This window comes from Triturus cristatus, chromosome 6 (assembly GCF_964204655.1).
Source record: "Triturus cristatus chromosome 6, aTriCri1.1, whole genome shotgun sequence".
In the NCBI taxonomy this organism is placed as follows: Eukaryota; Metazoa; Chordata; class Amphibia; order Caudata; family Salamandridae; genus Triturus; species Triturus cristatus.
In genome coordinates this window covers 1638124893-1638142183 of record NC_140589.1, presented here as the reverse complement: position 1 = coordinate 1638142183, position 17291 = coordinate 1638124893, and the positions used below count along the sequence as shown (strand labels likewise).

At 48.2% G+C, this 17291-nt stretch overlaps 1 protein-coding gene across 6 annotated transcripts in view; it reads right to left on the bottom strand.

Annotated features, from left to right (window-relative positions):
* THADA (THADA armadillo repeat containing) overlaps positions 1-17291 on the bottom strand; it is a 1526823-nt gene that overhangs the window by 72774 nt on the left and 1436758 nt on the right. For all 6 annotated transcript variants that reach the window (XM_085612787.1, XM_085612792.1, XM_085612789.1 and 3 more), the window contains one exon: positions 8493-8624. In XM_085612787.1, coding sequence (XP_085468913.1) covers positions 8493-8624 — 132 coding nt within the window. The remainder of the gene's footprint in view (positions 1-8492; positions 8625-17291) is intronic.

Below are 17291 nucleotides of genomic sequence, written 5' to 3'. Positions count from 1 at the left end.
GCACTTGGAACTCTTCCTCCAGAATGTTGAGACATTCTCTGCTGTGGGTATGACTGTAGTGTGGGATGATGCGAGGGGGTTTCAGCAGCTCTAAGCAGTAGCCATGGCGAACCACTGCTAAGACCCACATGTCTAATGTGATTTCCTGCCAACGAGGAAGGAAATCTTGTAGTCTGCTACCTCAGGTGTTCTGAAGCAAAGTGGAGGCATTGTTTGGAGTTGGAGGCCCCTTTGCCAGTACCACCCTTACTCCTGCCTCGTTTTTTGTTTCCCCTGTATGCACCCCTGGTTTACTCTCTCTGCTCCTTTTGGTGGTAGGGCTGCTGCTGTCCCTGGTAAGAGTGGGTAGGGTCTGTTGAGGTGACCTTGGGGCCAACCCTATACTGGTGACTCCAAAAGGAGCCTCAGGCGGACGAGGTGTGAAGGGCACCCATGGCTTTGGCAGTGTCAATTTCTTCTTTATCTTTTATAGCATCTGGTCAACCTGCCAACTGAAGAGAGGTTTGCCACTGAAGGGTAGCTTGAGCAGATGTTGATGGAGTTCAGTTTTAAAACCTGAAATCCATAGCCACGTATGGCGTCTGATGAAGATGCTGGAGTCGATCCCTCAAGAGGTGTGTGTCAGCAGCATCTAGGGCACAGCAGATAGGGGCACTGGAGATGCCCCTTCCTTCAGACATTAACTCCTGCTTCCCTCTTCCTGAACTCTTCCATGAGATGCTTCACTAACTCCTGCATCGTGTCCCATTGTGCTTTGTAATATCAGAAGAGGAGGCTGACGAAAGTAGCTATTTTCCAGTAGGTGGTGGCACACGAGGGTAAGATTTTATTAGCCGCCAACTCTCCTTAGAGAAACCTTCATTATTATTAAAAAACTACTTAAAGCCCCAGTCCCACGAATAGCACTGGATACCTCTGGTCTACGTTGCAATAAACTGGCAGAATATTTCACCACAAAGGTTCAGAATATTGTGGAATCTCTGCCGCATAAGGATGACAATGGCGAGACCCCGTACAAGCAGACGGATTCCGATCCACGTCCCTCTGAACACACACTAGAGGTCTTCCCCCCCATGTCTCAGGAATCACTCCTTACCTTGTTGTCCTCAGTAAAGAGCGAATCACCCAAGGATCCCGCACCGTTTAACATTCTGAAACAGGCAGCTTCGATAATAGTCCCTATCATGACGGACCTGAATAACGCCTTACTGTCGACAGGAATAGTTCCTACCAACTGGAAAGGGGCCATGGTGACAGTCCTACTTAAGAAACCTAATTTGGATCCGGCAGATTTGGGCAACTACCGCCCTATCTCCCTTCTGCCAGGAATAGGTAAGATGGCAGAGAAATACGTTAACTCAAACCCTCCCTGGATTCCTCGAAACCCACAGCCTGCTTCACTCCTCTCAAACAGGATTCTGACCGTGTCAGAGCACCGAAACGGCCCGGTTAGCAGTGGTGGAGGAAAGTAGGAAAATCTTAGACTCAGGAGGTTCGCCAGCCATTATACTCCTTGACCTGACTGCAGCATTCGACAAAGTGAACCATAGGATCCTGGCTCACCGTCTCAGGAGTATAGGAGTAACAGGCACAGTGCTCCAATGGCTGTGCTCCTTTCTGGAGGGTAGAACCTTTCAGGTATTTGAGGAGAACATCGCATCTAAACCTCCCTCCCTGCCGAGCGGAGTCCCTCAGGGCTCGTCGCTTAGCCCGACCTTTTCAATGTGTATATGGCTCCTCTGGCAGCCATTGTAGCCCCCTCTGGAATCCGCATGGTGACCTATGCCGATGATGGTAGTGTTAAACCAAGCAGATCAAAAAAAATCAATGGCCTCTATTCTTGTCTAGAGGACGTTTCAAACTGGATGGATGTGTCTCAGCTCAAGCTTAATGGCGGAAAAACTGAGATCATGATATTGGGCAACCCCCTTAGTTTTAAACCCAGTTCCATGTGGCCAGCCGGCATGGGTCCTCCCCCGGTCCCTAGGTAAGAAATCAAGAGCCTGGGCATCTGGTTGGACCAGGATTTGAACTTTAGGACACAGGCCAGGAAGACAGCAGCTATCTGCTATAACTTGCTTAGAATGGCCCGCAAAGTCCTCCCCCTCCTCCCCTCTCAAGCTAAAAAAGTACTGGTCCAATCAATTACTTTCCAGACTGGACTACAGTAATGCACTATATCTGGGTGCCCCCACAACAGTAGTTTTCAAATTACAGTCTGTTCAAAACAGCGCCGCCTGACTTCTGACCGGAGCCGCTAACAGACAATCGGCGAAACCAGCACTCCCTTCACTGGCTCCCAGTGCGGGAACGTATTAGATTCAAGGCCCTGTGCCTAGTACAGAAATCCATGCAGGGGAGTGGGCCTCCTATCAATTCAGCCATGATCCGTCCTTACAAAGCGAATAGGAAACTTCGGTCACATGAATTGCATCTGACCAAGGTCTCTAGGATCAAGAAGGCCAGAAGTGGTGGACGGCTCTTCTCTTATAATGCCGCTAAAATCTGGAATTCTCTGCCACTACATCTTCGCATAGTTCCTCTGGCTTTCAATATACAACTGAAGACCTTTCTGTTTCCTTAGTTCTTCTGCCTCCCCCGTGTCGGTTCTTAGCACTGGGACGCTCCCGGGTAGCCATGCGCTTTATAAATGCTTTTTCATTTCATTTCATTTCACTCACTGCTAGCCTCTTCCCAGCAGCATACAGGTTTTGTTCTTCTTCTTGGGTGGGGAAGCATTAATGTGGCTTGAACATTAGCTCGTGCAGTATGTGCCGCAAGGGAATCAGGAGGGTGAGGGGGCATTACTTGACCCCTGATGTAAGTCGGGTTGTCAGAAGATGGTTTATATTTTTTCTCTACCCGGGGTGTTACCACCTTCACCTTAACAGGGCCCTTGAAAGTGTATGTAGCTGACTTCAACATACCCTTTAGGGAAGAACTATACTGTTCTCTCTGACCAGGACAATGTCTCCACCAAGAAACAGACTTCCTTGTGGAAAGATGCAAATCTACCTTGTGAAAGGTAGCCGCCCTATGTATCAACTCATGATACACTGTGATGTTGTCTGGGAATGATGCTCTTACTAGGTAGTAATCCAGATCAGGATATCCTGGGAATCAACATCACAGTTGTCCCACAGGTCATTGGTGGGACCTGTGATGAATGTGGAGGTAGTGGTGGAGAGGAGTAAGAGGAGGAAGCACGTGGGCTTAGGAGACAATTTAGTGGATATATTCCCCATTGAGGATGGGTGAACAGTTGTTTCAGCCTAGCATACCACTCCTCCTGAAGCCACTGATGGACGGATAGGTCCGATTCGGCTGAATCTGCCATTGAAGTAGGCTTTGATGCTGCTGGTGTCCTCAACATCGACTGAGTCTACGGACTTGAATGGGTTTTCGACGCTGATGGGGTCGTTGAAGTTGAGTCTGGCCTTGGTGCCGGCTTTGAAAGGGAGGGGTCAGCACCTGTTGATGGAAGCATCGCAGGCTCCAAGGCCTTTACTGGTGCTGACCAAAGCCCGAGGTGGTGGAGCTTCAGACAGTTGTGTACCAGTTGATGGGCTTGATGTTCGATGTCCCTTGAGGGCGATAGTCTGTCCCAACTTGAGGCCTGGTGAGTATTTTATTACCTTCCATACTCACAGTCCTCGACTTTGTCCAGGGACCAGAGGGTGTGGAGGCAAGAGGAGGCACCTAGTCTTTCTTCTTCTGAGTTGGAGTCTGAGAACAATGTTGCCTCAGGGCTAGGCAGTAGCTGGTGGGGTGAGATACCTGAAGGACCAATGTCTTCACTCTCTTTAAAGTCAGGTGAGGGATGTGCCCCAAATATGTTGCAGGCTTGCAGCTACATCCTCGGAGGTGCCCACCTTCTTTCCCATTGAAACTGAAGAGTTGTCTTTGAGCAGAAGGCCAGGCAGGTCTCGCACACAAAATTACCAGGTCAATAAGTTGTCATCAAAGAGGAGCATGTGGTACCAAAGACGCCCGAGGCTCTTTTTACGAGTTGATTGTAATCTGTCTCCAGGTAATGTCACCAAGCAATACAGGTGATGAAGGCTTTGTCCTGAAGTATCTGAGTCAAGGTGACCAGCTGGGCCCAAACAAGAGGGGGTTGAACGTGTCAAATTCTGAGCCCTGGTAGAACACATCCGAACATGATGGTGGAAAAAAGACAATCTAACATTGAATCTGTGCCCCTGCGCATTGTCAACTAAGGGAGGAGTCAGTATATACCTTGTGACTCAAAAGATGTCTTCAAAGATAAACTTGCAAACGTCCAAGTGCAACACAACAGCAAGAGTATGCAGAGCATGTGTACAGCAATACATGCTATGAACTGTGGGAATATGCATCCTTGAGAGGAATTACGACTGGGTGTGCTGTAATTTTGAAAGGATTGTAAGAAATAAAGCAATTCACTTTTATGAGATTGAGGATGGGCTGTAGAGTTCCATCTTTTTTTTGGATTAAAAAGTTGAGCAAGTAAACTCCTAACTCTTTCTGCTGTTTTCGGTTCTATGTTGATAACCTCTTTCTGAAGTAATGCCTGTACTACTTACAATAGAACTTCGCAATGTTATGCAGTTATACGTATGGGCTTGGTGTTATGCTGAGTAGTGTGCAATTGAGGAAATATCCTTGGGTCAGGATGGAAAACACCCACTGATCGGGGATTATACCCTGCCACTGAGGCAAATGGACTGGGATTTAGTAATTACTAGTGACTAAGAGTAATTCAAGCATTCCAGTCATCCTTCTTTAGTGGTCACTGTGTTATAGGGCCCAGGCTACACCCTACCTAAGTCCAAATAAAACAACAATGTCTTGGGTTGCTTGTAGTCTAGTTCATATATGACCTAGTCTGGCAGTTTGCGTTGGGTTGTTCTTATTGGAGCAGGCTGAAGGCCGATGTGCATATGGCTGTTTCCTGACTGAGCTGGTATGATGGGCAAGAAACTCAATGGACTGGGATCCAGCCGGAGTAATTACCATTGGCTGAGATTTCATCAAGCATTCCACCTGCCAATTTTTTTGTTCTTCAGATTGAACCTCAGTGTTCCCCCTGATAGGAGTTAGATGGTAAGTGGAATGATTGTTTGGGTTATTGTTTGGAGGCAGTGAAGCCTCTGCCTTGTGCACTTCTGGCTTAGCCTCCACAGAAACCATCTCTTTGGTATTGGCTTTGGACTGCTGGCTGTCTTGAAAAGACTGCTGCTGTGGCTGGAGGTGCTTAGTCCCTATGGAAAACCATCAGCCAATCATGGTTACATCGTAAAATGCTGGTATTGAACCACAGGAAGGCTGTATCCACTGCATCTCATGTACATGCAATGTTTGTTTTTGAAATAACTTTCCTCTACTCAACAATTTTGGTTACTCTTTTGCAGAAGGTGTCACGAAGATGTTTTAATAGCTCCCCATTTTTAACAACTCCAGGTCCCTGCTGTATCTGGTGAGCAGTGCCATGGAGCTGGTGTTGTGCCATTGTTTGGCAGCTCCTAAAGTCACTCTTTTACCGGTGTCATTTATTTTCTTACTCTCCTTGCCGGTAGGAAGCGTATCTCCTGTGCCCTGCAAGAGAGCCCTCTTATGTGTTGTATGCTCATCTAAGGAGCCTGGAGGAACACGACTGATTAAATGTAAGGTTGGCTTTGGGTTTCGGCTTGCATTTCTTTTCCACTCTTGAGGTGATCACTCTAGCCTTTGCTGATCCCTAATAATTGTCTTTGGAGCATCTTAAACACAAAAAGAAAAGTGATAGTTTGTTTAATTTTGAAAAGGGCTTTTATTAAGAAATTGTGCTCCTCTTCTACATGTTGCAACTCTACCTACTAAGGAGTGATATGCAGAGGTGTCCGGCTTCTGTATGGTATGGTTCTAAGGATGTGTTGTCTTGAGGATCCATCCTATAGGCAGACCATGCATCCTCTTGGTCATCAGAAACCTTTTGTTCCTGATATGGTTGCCATTCAGGCGATGGAGCTTGGTCTTGGTTTGAATAGTACTGGGGACAGGTGTGCTGGAAACGGTGTTAAGACTACATTTGATTTTCTTTTCTTAGGGAAAAAGGTAAGCCCTCAATTTCTCTGAAATATCCTCCTCCAATGTGAGCATTCTTTTGGTAGGTGGACCATAAATGGAGGAAGAGAGCCATGCAAAAATATGTCTACTGTCGGGTCTGATGTAATAGAATGCAGCTCTGTCTCTTTGCCAGGGGAGGAGGTGGAGTGACAGGAGTTGATGCAGATTTTGGGTTTGAAGTGTCTTTTGGCACCAACGGTAGCCTCTAGGACCCCAGCCTGTAAGCCTTGGTTCTGAAGGAAGCAGGGTGGGGCTTGTCAAGTGTCAAGTGTTTTTCAGCATTGAATGGTGGAGGGCGGTTCCACTTTTGGAGGCTTTTTCAGGGAAATGTTCCTCAATTAAGGCATGATGCTCTGGTTCCTGGATCAAGTCATGGAGTTCTCGGGGTGTTCCTTGGTATGTAACCAATGCCTGGTTTGATGTAGGAACCTGGAGGAAGGATCCTCTGATGATGGAGGTGAAATCTCTCCCCGAGGGCATGTGTTGCCCTCAGTTTTCACAGCCTTGGGTACAGGTTTTGTGGAGGGTGCTGGAGATTCTACAAAGGAGTGAGAGTTATGAGCTGAAATATACATTGTGCTCCACTCTTGTATGGCTTCAGCACAATGTCCGGTTATGTTTCCAACGATGCCCTGGCCCTCCTACGTCAAAATCTGATTGGCGGCAGCAGGGCAGACGATTCAGAGACACATCTGAAACTAATGTCAGGAAAAAACAATCTGAGGCGAAGTCTGTGCCATGGTGCAGTCTGTGTTTCAGGAGGAGGTATCATAACTCTGTTCAAAGCCAAACCTCTCCCTTTGAAGTAAAACAAACTATCATTCCAAGCTCAGCAATAAAGGGCAGGACTATGAAAAGCAAGTGGTCTACAGCTACATATGCTGCAAACACCGTGATAACAGTTAAGAAAACGATGGAGGGTAGTGCCTTCTTAATTGGTCCACGTCAGTGGATAATCAATATCAGAGACATTGCTCGAATGAAGATCATTTGTGTTGTTTTTATTTATCTTTTTATCAAAGGAGCGCAAAAATTTCAAATTGTGAAGAGAAAAACAAAAGCCGACACGTGTTTCGCCCTAGTGGCCCATTGGCCGTGGGCTTTTTCAAGGCGGTGAATATTAATCAACACAGTTTGACTAGTCGACAGCTCCTTTCACTAGTCGACTTTCCCGAGGACCGCAGAGACGTCTTTTCTACTCTCACAGGAAGACTGTGTTGATTAATATTCACCGCCTTGAAAAAGCCCACGGCCAATGGGCCACTAGGGCGAAACACGTGTCGGCTTTTGTTTTTCTCTTCACAATTTGAAATTTTTGCGCTCCTTTGATAAAAAGATAAATAAAAACAACACAAATGATCTTCATTCGAGCAATGTCTCTGATATTGATTATCCACTGACGTGGACCAATTAAGAAGGCACTACCCTCCATCGTTTTCTTAACCTAAACTTTTCAATGGCTCTTGGGTGTAGCCATTTACAAGGACTGTGCCACATATAAAATTGGGCCCTAACAACTGCAGCGTCGCAAGTCCAGAACTTTCCACCCATACAGCAACCTATACCGTGATAACAGGTGTGTAGGTGTTAATAACTGAAACTTAGGGCTCCAGCTCTCACAGCAAATAGCTGCTGACAGTGCTGGTCAACCCCTAACAGAGCAGTGAGTGGTAACCGACAGCAAGTCGGTAATGGGAGTACAGTGCCCATTCTGAAAGTTAGCGTTAAGCATATGGCTTTGGTCATGTAGTACAGTAAAGGTCTGATGTCCTGTCCCTTATAAGTAGAAATAAATATTCTTTGGTGAGGTCTTAAAGGACAGAAGTGATAAGCTGATGAGCAGTTATCCATCTGGGTTAACTTGAGTTCACTGGTGTCACAGCTTTGGTGGTGGAATTCAGCTTGGGCTGTATTAGGCATGAATTGGACCTGCCCAGGACAGTGTGCTGCTTGTGTAAACACATGCTTAAACGGGGAGCAGATTCTGCTGTTCAGGCAAAGAAATTACTAGACAAAAGGAGGCCCAGCTGTCTGAAACTTCTTACCTGGGAAGAGCCCTTCCATGGGTTGTCACACTCTCCTATCTAGGGTGGCCTGACTGGGATTCTCCCAACAAGTTATCCTTCATCCCTACAACGTACAGGCATACCTTATAGAGCCTTCCTGAATGATATAACATGGCTCCACCAAGTGGGGACTAGGACTTATCAGCACCGAGTAGTGTCTGCCCTTGACCGAGTCAGTTCTACCACTTGCACTCCGAAGAGGAATCCCTCCCAGAAGTGGCGCACCTCAATCAATGTAAAAGAAGTCATAGGAAGGCACAAAGACAAAAGCATCTTATGCACTGGATGCCTTAAGGAGGACAATCATAACACAAAGTAAAATGTAAACAAATAACTTACCTGCTTTCGTTCGACTCTGCTCTTGGCAATGATGCACCCTGATGATGTCTGCGATTGTATCCCGGACTGCGGGCTCTTCGCTCTGCAGCAGCATAAATATGCAATTCCACAAGACTAAAGTATCAGATAAATCTGAAAATATACAAGTGAATAATTTTATTGAAATCAATTGAGCCAGAACGATGTTGCAGAAGAATATTAATCATTATTTTACGTAAGCATATACAGTTAGCCAGTTATCCACCATCATTTGAAGGAATTTATAAAGAGCTGTGATAGGTGCAAAACGAAAATAAAGACTTTACCAACATTTTAAAACACACTTTAAGTAGCTACACAGTAACATTCTTTTGTGTAAGTTGTAGCACAGAACTAGGCCTGTCTACTTGATCTTATATTTGACTGTATATTATGATGCTGTATTGAATTATAGAGGTCTGATATTTAAAATGTTCATAGATCATCTTCCTAAAACAGCTGAGGCCGCTGTATGAAAAGAGAACTGTGATGGCAAGTTTGAGGATACTTTGTAAGAGAGGTCTCCACAGAAGTCAAACTCCCGCTGCCGCCAGGTTCCCTACTCTCGGACACAGAGACATCATCACTATCCCAGAATGTTTAAGGAACACAACAGAAGTACTAACTCCATTTTCATTCTCTGGTAATGCGAAATGGCATAACGTGTCCAGGAGGGTGCACATCATGTGCAGAAGGGCTACGCTTCAATGCTACATATTTTCAAAGATATAAATAAATTGCACCAGTCATTCATTGATTTACACTGGAGAAACATATTTCATCAGTTAGTTCTTTTACAATGGAGGATAATACCAGCTATTCAATTTAAATTGAGGGAAAAGAAGAAGATCAGTTACTCATTTATAATGGGGGGTGAGATTAAAGTTCCAGTTACTGCTTTAAAATTGAGGGAAAAACATTGTCCAAAAAAACGACATACAATTGTGGTACAAAGGGACATAACAGCATACATTAAACACATTTGTATTGATGTTAAATAAACATGGGACTCATTCAAAATAGCCTGAGCTATTATTTTCAGCTATTGTTCGTCGTTCATACAAAAGGGGAGTTATACATCAGCCATTTATTTATTTGAGGTTTCAAACAGCGTTGCAATCCATCTAGAAGCAACTTCAGAATACTAGGTATCAGGTACATGAGGGCAAATTTATCGAATTGTGGATCACAGACAATAAGTTGCCAATGGTATGTTATCAACTGTTGGCACCCCCCAAGCCTGTATACTGATAAGATGGCGGTAGAGCGTGCAGAAGATTCAACACAGTCACAAGTGGTGGGGAGGTAGGAGCAAAGCTAGATTTAGTATCTAAACTAAAAGCCCAGGGTTCAGCAGAAGAGTTAGGGGTCAGCACTGAAAGCACGGTCAGCTTCAAGAGATGGATTTATAGTGATCTTGTGAATTTGAGAGTCACATTCAAATCTTAAGTGTAAATTGTGGAGGTTTCCGCAGAGATGAGCCTTGCACCTGGAAGGCCCTTCCTCTGAATTTCTTCTAAGGAGACAGTCAGCTGGGCATTAAGTTATGATTCTGGTAGGACAAACGGGGATGAACAACTTCGTCAGGGACTTTGGCACTCTGCCAAGTAAGGCTAATGGACCAGACGGGTGTATTTGAAATTCACACTTTCCTTTACTGGACGAAAGTGGAGACGTTTCAGAGCCGGTGATGTGGCTGTTTTTTTACAGGTCAAACAGGATATAAACAGAATGCTTCTAGATCCTTTGGTACTTGAAAACTAGAGACTACTGCAGAAATCAAGACAGGAGATAAACACAGCACAGATTTAGGCAATGTTCTAAGACATTTGAAAGAGAAGTAGGGTCACTCTGAGGAGATTTATGTAATAAAATACAGATTCTATGACAGCCTTTATTGAAAGTCAGAAGCTATTCTGAAGGTTTGCTCACTGTCCAAGAGCATGCCAATGTTGCTAGCTTTTAGCACTTGCTGAAGGGGTGTTCACAGACCAAGACAAAAACAGTACACCTAGATTGACTGACCCTACTGTTGAGGCATAGCCAATTGTTCTGTATAGATTGAGAAGTTTTGACACTATACGGCTTACAACTCTAGCTCGTCCAATGCAATTCCAGGAAGCCACATTTTCACGATAACCTCTCAAGTGGTAAATATTATTTTTCTATAATGTGTTGCATATACAGTTATTTGACACAGATATCCTGCAAATCTTGTGTTGATTTAGCCCTTCTGTGCCTACTTTAGACACACCTCTGGTACATGTAAGCATAGCGACCGCCTGCTGAACCGGAGCCACTTGAGCCTGAACAGCAGCATTGGGGGCACTGTCAGCTGTATCACTAAATATTTTTAATGTTCAGTAATGAATGGCTCAATGGTATCAGTGGCCTACCCACCTAGCCAAACATTGGTGAGATGGGCATGTCTCCTAGGTCTCAGTGCGACATTATGAACATACAACTCTATGTTCCCACGACAGCTAGAACACCAAGAGATCTGATACATTCCAAATGACATTTGTGAGAAAGTGGCTCTGTGTATACTGTTCCCAAATAGGTACAGTGTGCACAGGGTCCACAGTCCCAAGAGGTTTGGCAGAGGCTAAAGTTAGATATAACCTTACTCTCTGAAGTGGTAGCTTGGTCGAGCAGTAAGGTAGTATCAGAGGACAGTGTAAATCATTTGTTGCTGTAACGCCCTGAACGTCTCAGGATCGTTTAACAGACACGACAATGAGGACGCAACCACTTGTGAAGGGTTAGTTCTTTTAATGAAGGCAAATAACATACAAAGAACAAACAAAAGTTATAGTCACTGGAATCCTCCAGGCTAAGTACGTTACCAGCCCACAGCACGGATGGTCCTAACCGTCCTCTGCATATACGCCGATCCCGGCGTATGCCAACAGAGGGCAGAAATGAAATGGCCGACAATGCCAATCGGTAGGCTGTGAGGGGCACGAAGAGTGTTGGGGAGAATCGAGGAGTCAGGGAAACACCCAGCCGGGGTCTCTACCTGAAGGGAGCAGCCGCTCAACCTCTTCCTCAGACTGCACCGGGACGCGGAGTCACCTCCTGGTGATGCGTCACCGATACCCCAATCACAAGCAAGACGACTGAACCGAGAGCAGCCGCTCGATCGATCCTGTGGACTTCCGAGTCTGTAACGCGGCAAACACCTCCTGGTGTGCGTTACAGCTGGCAGTCCCTGTGTCTCTGATCGGGCTGGGAGTTACGACTCCAACCAGCAAAAGCGCCACTGCGCTTGGACTCAGCCGAGTCAAAAAGCGAAGCTCAATGGTTGACCGGTAGAGCTTCCGGGTCCTTCACAGGTGACGATGGGGCAAGACACGGCCCAGGGAGTAACGACTCGACCTACCTCCGTTCTTGCCTTACTGGAGCACCACTCCGGAACACTGCTCTTCACGAAGCAGGTACGTCGGTGTAAACACAATATCCGACAGCCTTGTACCTCCCGGTTCCTCCCTTTATAGGGCGTGTTTTCCTTGAGTTATGTAACAGCTCTCCTGTTTACATAAGGGCGTGTTTCCCTTGAGTTATGTAACAGCTCTCCTGTTTACATAAGGGCGTGTTTCCCTTGAGTTATGTAACAGCTCTCCTGTTTACATAAGGGCGTGTTTCCCTTGAGTTATGTAACAGCTCTCCTGTTTACATAACCTCTCAACCGCTAAGCATCCTGGGAGATGTAGTCCGTTTTCGCTGGTTACCGTTTTCCTCCCCTCGTATGACAGGAATTCTTGACAGTACATCCTCCCTCTCAGCGGCTCCCCACGGGTCCAGCGCTGGCAGGAAAACGCCGATGGAACAAGGAGACCAAGCGCGGAGCATGAACCCCTTCAGCCGGTTCCCATGAATGCTCCTCCGGGCCATAGCCTTTCCACGCAACCAGGTACCACAGCTTCCCCCTGCGCCATTTGGACGCCCGTATGCCCGACACTTCATACTCCACCTCCGACTCCACGCATACCGGCCTAGGTGTCCCAGACGGCTTGGAGGGTGCTGGTTTGAGCAATGATACATGAAAGACAGGGTGTATCCGCAATGACTGGGGCAAGCACACCTTCACGTTCACGGGACCCATACACTTGGTAATTCGATAGGGGCCCATGTACTTGGGATGGAACACACTGTTCTTTCGAAACCTCATGTTTCTTGTGGATATCCAGACGTAGTCTTCAGTGCGGTACAGTGGCCCGGGCCTTCTCTTCCTATCTGCCGCAGCCTTGTATCTTCTCTTGGCCTCTATTAGGACAGCCCTTGAGCGCATCAACGTGTCTTTTATGTGTGCCACCCTGTCCGCTGTGGCGGGAATCCTGTCCTCTCTGAACGGATGTAGAAATGGCAAGAACCTGGGATGTTGGCCATAGTTGCTATAGAACGGAGATGACTGTGTGGAGCTGTGAGTGGCATTGTTATAGGCTATCTCTGCAACCCATAGCAAGTCGACCCATTCTTCCCTGCCCTGGTCCACAAAACATCGCAGATACTGTTTGAGCGTTTGGTTCAGGCGCTCGGTTTGGCCGTCCGTTTGAGGGTGGTAGCTGGTGGACAGGGCGGTCTTAACATGCAGCGCAGTGCACCAAGTCTTCCAGAATTGCGCAGTAAACTGCGACCCCCAGTCCGACACGATCACCCCAGGTAATCCATGCAGTCGTACCACATTCTTTAGGAGTAGTGACGCCAATTCCCCGGCCGTAGGGACTCTCTTGCAGGGGATGAAGTGCCCCATTTTCGTCAAGTAATCCACCACCACCAGTATTGCCGTCATCCCCTGGTCTACCGGTAGGCCCACCACGAAGTCCAGTGATATGCTATCCCATGGTCTATCCGGGGTCGGAAGTGGATGTAAGAGCCCTTGGGTTCGGCCATGGTCGGCCTTCATGGTAGCACACGTAGGACACTCCTGTCCCCACCTCCTGACATCCACTCTCATGGTTGGCCACCAGAAATGCCGTCCCATGCTAGCCACCGTTTTTTCAAAGCCCAAATGACCTGCGCATGGAGAGTCATGGCACCAGATGAATGCTTGTTTCCTTAGCCTAGGCGTGGGTATCAATAGGCACCTGCCCTTCAGGGGTATTCCGTCCTTCAGCTGCCATTCTCTGTGACTGAGGAGCCACCTCCGCCATGCGAATGACCTGATCCCTCTCTTTATTCCCCTCAGGAAAGTATCCGGTTGGATAACCCCCAATACCATCCTCGGGGAAATGATGGAACGCTCGGTCGCAGGCAATGGTTCCTTAACTGCAGATTGACGGGACAGGGCGTCCGCCTTCCGGTTTTCCGTCCCCGGCCGATATGTGATGCGGAAGTTGAACCCCGCAAAGAAGATCATCCACCGCAGCTGCCTGGGAGAAAGGTGTCTAGTGGCCGTCATGAACTGTAGGTTCCGATGGTCTGTGTACACCGATACCACATGTCTTGCCCCCATCAACCAATGCCTCCATTCGGTGAAGGCGTCCTTGATTGCGAGAAGCTCCTTCTCCACAATATGGTAGTTGCGTTCGGCGTCGTTGAGTTTGCGGGACATGTACGCAACGGGATGAAGCACCCCTGTGTCGTGGTTGCGTTGGGACAAGATAGCCCCCAGCGCCACATCCGACGCGTCCGCTTCCACCACGTAGGGGAGATCCGGATCGGGGTGAGCCAACACCGGCGCCTTACCAAAGGCGCTTTTCAGGGCCTCAAAGGCTTTGTTCGCTTCAGGGGACCAGACAAACTCCTTGGACTTCCTCAGTAGCTGTGTGATTGGGGCCACCACTCCTGAAAATCCATCTATAAACCGCCTGTAAAAGTTGGCGAAGCCAATGAAACTTTGGACGTCCTTCACGCTTTGGGGCACCGGCCATTCTTTCACCGCCTTGATCTTTCGTTCTGCCATCTCCTGTCCCTCTGGACTCAGCATCACTCCGAGGAATTCCACGGATGTGACGTGGAAGTCACACTTGCTGAGTTTACAAAACAGCATGTTTTCCCTCAGCTTTTGGAGCACAGCTTTGACGTGGTGTACGTGCTCCTCCGCACTGGACGAATAGATGAGGATGTCGTCGATATATACGACCACGTAGATATCCAACTCCTCTCTGAATACCTCATTCAAAAAGTACTGAAAGGCTGCCGGGGCGTTGCACAGACCGAACGGCATGACGAGGTACTCAAAAAGGCCGAACCTGGTCTTAAAGGCGGTCTTCCACTCGTCTCCGTCCCTCATGCGCACCAGATGGTAGGCCCCTTTCAAATCCAACTTGGTGTAGATACGAGCTTTCTTGACCTGTTCCAGAAGTACAGTGATGAGAGGCAAGGGGTACCGATTTTTTATGGTTATCGCATTCAATGCCCTAAAGTCCACACAGGCTCTCAGCTCCCCATTAGCCTTCGGGATGAAGAAGAGTGGCGAGGCGGCCGGAGACTTGGACGGGCGGATGAATCCTAGCTTGAGGAGTTTATCCAGGTACCCCCGGAGATGCACGTTTTCAGGCTCTGTCAGGGCATACAGCCTGCCGCTGGGAACGCTGGCCCCTGGCACCAGGTCGATCTGGCAGTCAAACTGTCTATGTGGTGGTAGCACTTCCGCCTTCACCTCATCAAATACATCCTCAAAACTGTGATGAGCCTGGGGGAGAGCCACATCTTTTTCTGCCGCTGTAGCCACCGTCTGACTCCCGCTCTCATCTGCGTCAAGGGATTCCGTTCTTATTCCACAATGCAGGATGCAATACGGTGACGTCATTTCGATGCGATGTGTTGGCCAATCCACAAAGGGGTTGTGTTTCTGTAGCCACGGCAATCCCAATATGACGCCATATTGGGGCGCTCGGATGATGTTAAAATCGATTTGTTCCAAATGGTTCCTCCCATATCTCATCGGAAGGACCCCCGTGTGCTGTCCGATGGGCCCCGTCACCAATCGCCTTCCGTCTACCGCATAGACGTCTTCGGGTACTGCTTTGGGAAGAAGCACTAGCCCTAGCCTGCATGCCTCGTTGTGGTCCATAAACATGCCAGTGGCCCCTGAATCCACCATGGCCACAACGGGTATCCACTGGTCATGCACTCCCACGTGCACCGTGATAAACAGGTGTCGTTGTCCCTTAGTGACCGAGTTGGAAAGTGAAGGGATGGATGAGTGACTCCGAGATGCCCCTTCTCTGGTCTTGGAGTCCTCTAGTTTTCCGCCGGTATGTCCACCACGGCTGTTACCGACCGGTTGGCCCGATAACGTGACGTCTTCGGTTTGGCAGGGCATTCACGTACGTAGTGGCCTTTTTTGCCACAATATAGGCACAATCCTTGTTTACGGCGTGACTCTTTCTCCGTAGCTGTGAGGCTCGCTCGTATTGCGCCGATGTCCATGGGTTCTCCCTTGGATGCGGTGGAAGTTTCAGGACTTCCCACCGTCACATAGGATGGAAGGGATTTTCCTTTTCTCCCATGATCCCCCTTTCTTTCACTTAGCCTATGTTCCAGCCGTAATACCAGGTTGATAAGGCCCTCACATGTCTTGGGTTGAGGGTCAATATGAGCCACGGCGTCCTTGAGCTCATCGCACAGCCCTTGATGGAAAAGCGCCGTCTGTTTAGCAACAGGCCACTTGGTTTCCGCAACCAGCCTTCGGAACGCGTTGAGATACTGCACCAGGTCGTTGGATCCCTGTCTCAACTCAAGCATTTCACGGTCCGCCGTGTACGAGTCAGCCCTTCTGTCGAATACCTTCAGGAATTCCTCGCGAAAAGCACCCCAATCACATAAGAGGGGGTCGTCCCTGCTCACCAGAGGTACGGCCCATTGTGCCGCGTTTCCAGCCAAATAGGATATAAGGAAAGCCACACGAGCCTGACTCGTGGGGAACGCCTTTGGTTTGCACGATAAATGTAGCGCCACTTGTGTGAGGAATACCTGCACTGTGTTAGGATCCCCACTGTACCTCTCTGGTGTTGCCAAGGGGATGGCTACCGGCATTTCCACTACTACCGCAGGGGTCTGGTTCGTGAGGGAGGTGCTGGGCGTGAGCGGGTCCAATTGGATAGCATCCAGTCTGGCTTTTACATCGGCTGTTTCTTGCCTAGAGGCAGCCACTTCAACTTGCATGGCCGCTAAAGCAGCCAGCACATCATCAAGTGTTGCCATGTCTGTTATCGACCGGGAGACAGTTAGTGTTATTAAGGTCGGATATTTTGTAACGCCCTGAACGTCTCAGGATCGTTTAACAGACACGACAATGAGGACGCAACCACTTGTGAAGGGTTAGTTCTTTTAATGAAGGCAAATAACATACAAAGAACAAACAAAAGTTATAGTCACTGGAATCCTCCAGGCTAAGTACGTTACCAGCCCACAGCACGGATGGTCCTAACCGTCCTCTGCATATACGCCGATCCCGGCGTATGCCAACAGAGGGCAGAAATAAAATGGCCGACAATGCCAATCGGTAGGCTGTGAGGGGCACGAAGAGTGTTGGGGAGAATCGAGGAGTCAGGGAAACACCCAGCCGGGGTCTCTACCTGAAGGGAGCAGCCGCTCAACCTCTTCCTCAGACTGCACCGGGACGCGGAGTCACCTCCTGGTGATGCGTCACCGATACCCCAATCACAAGCAAGACGACTGAACCGAGAGCAGCCGCTCGATCGATCCTGTGGACTTCCGAGTCTGTAACGCGGCAAACACCTCCTGGTGTGCGTTACAGCTGGCAGTCCCTGTGTCTCTGGTCGGGCTGGGAGTTACGACTCCAACCAGCAAAAGCGCCACTGCGCTTGGACT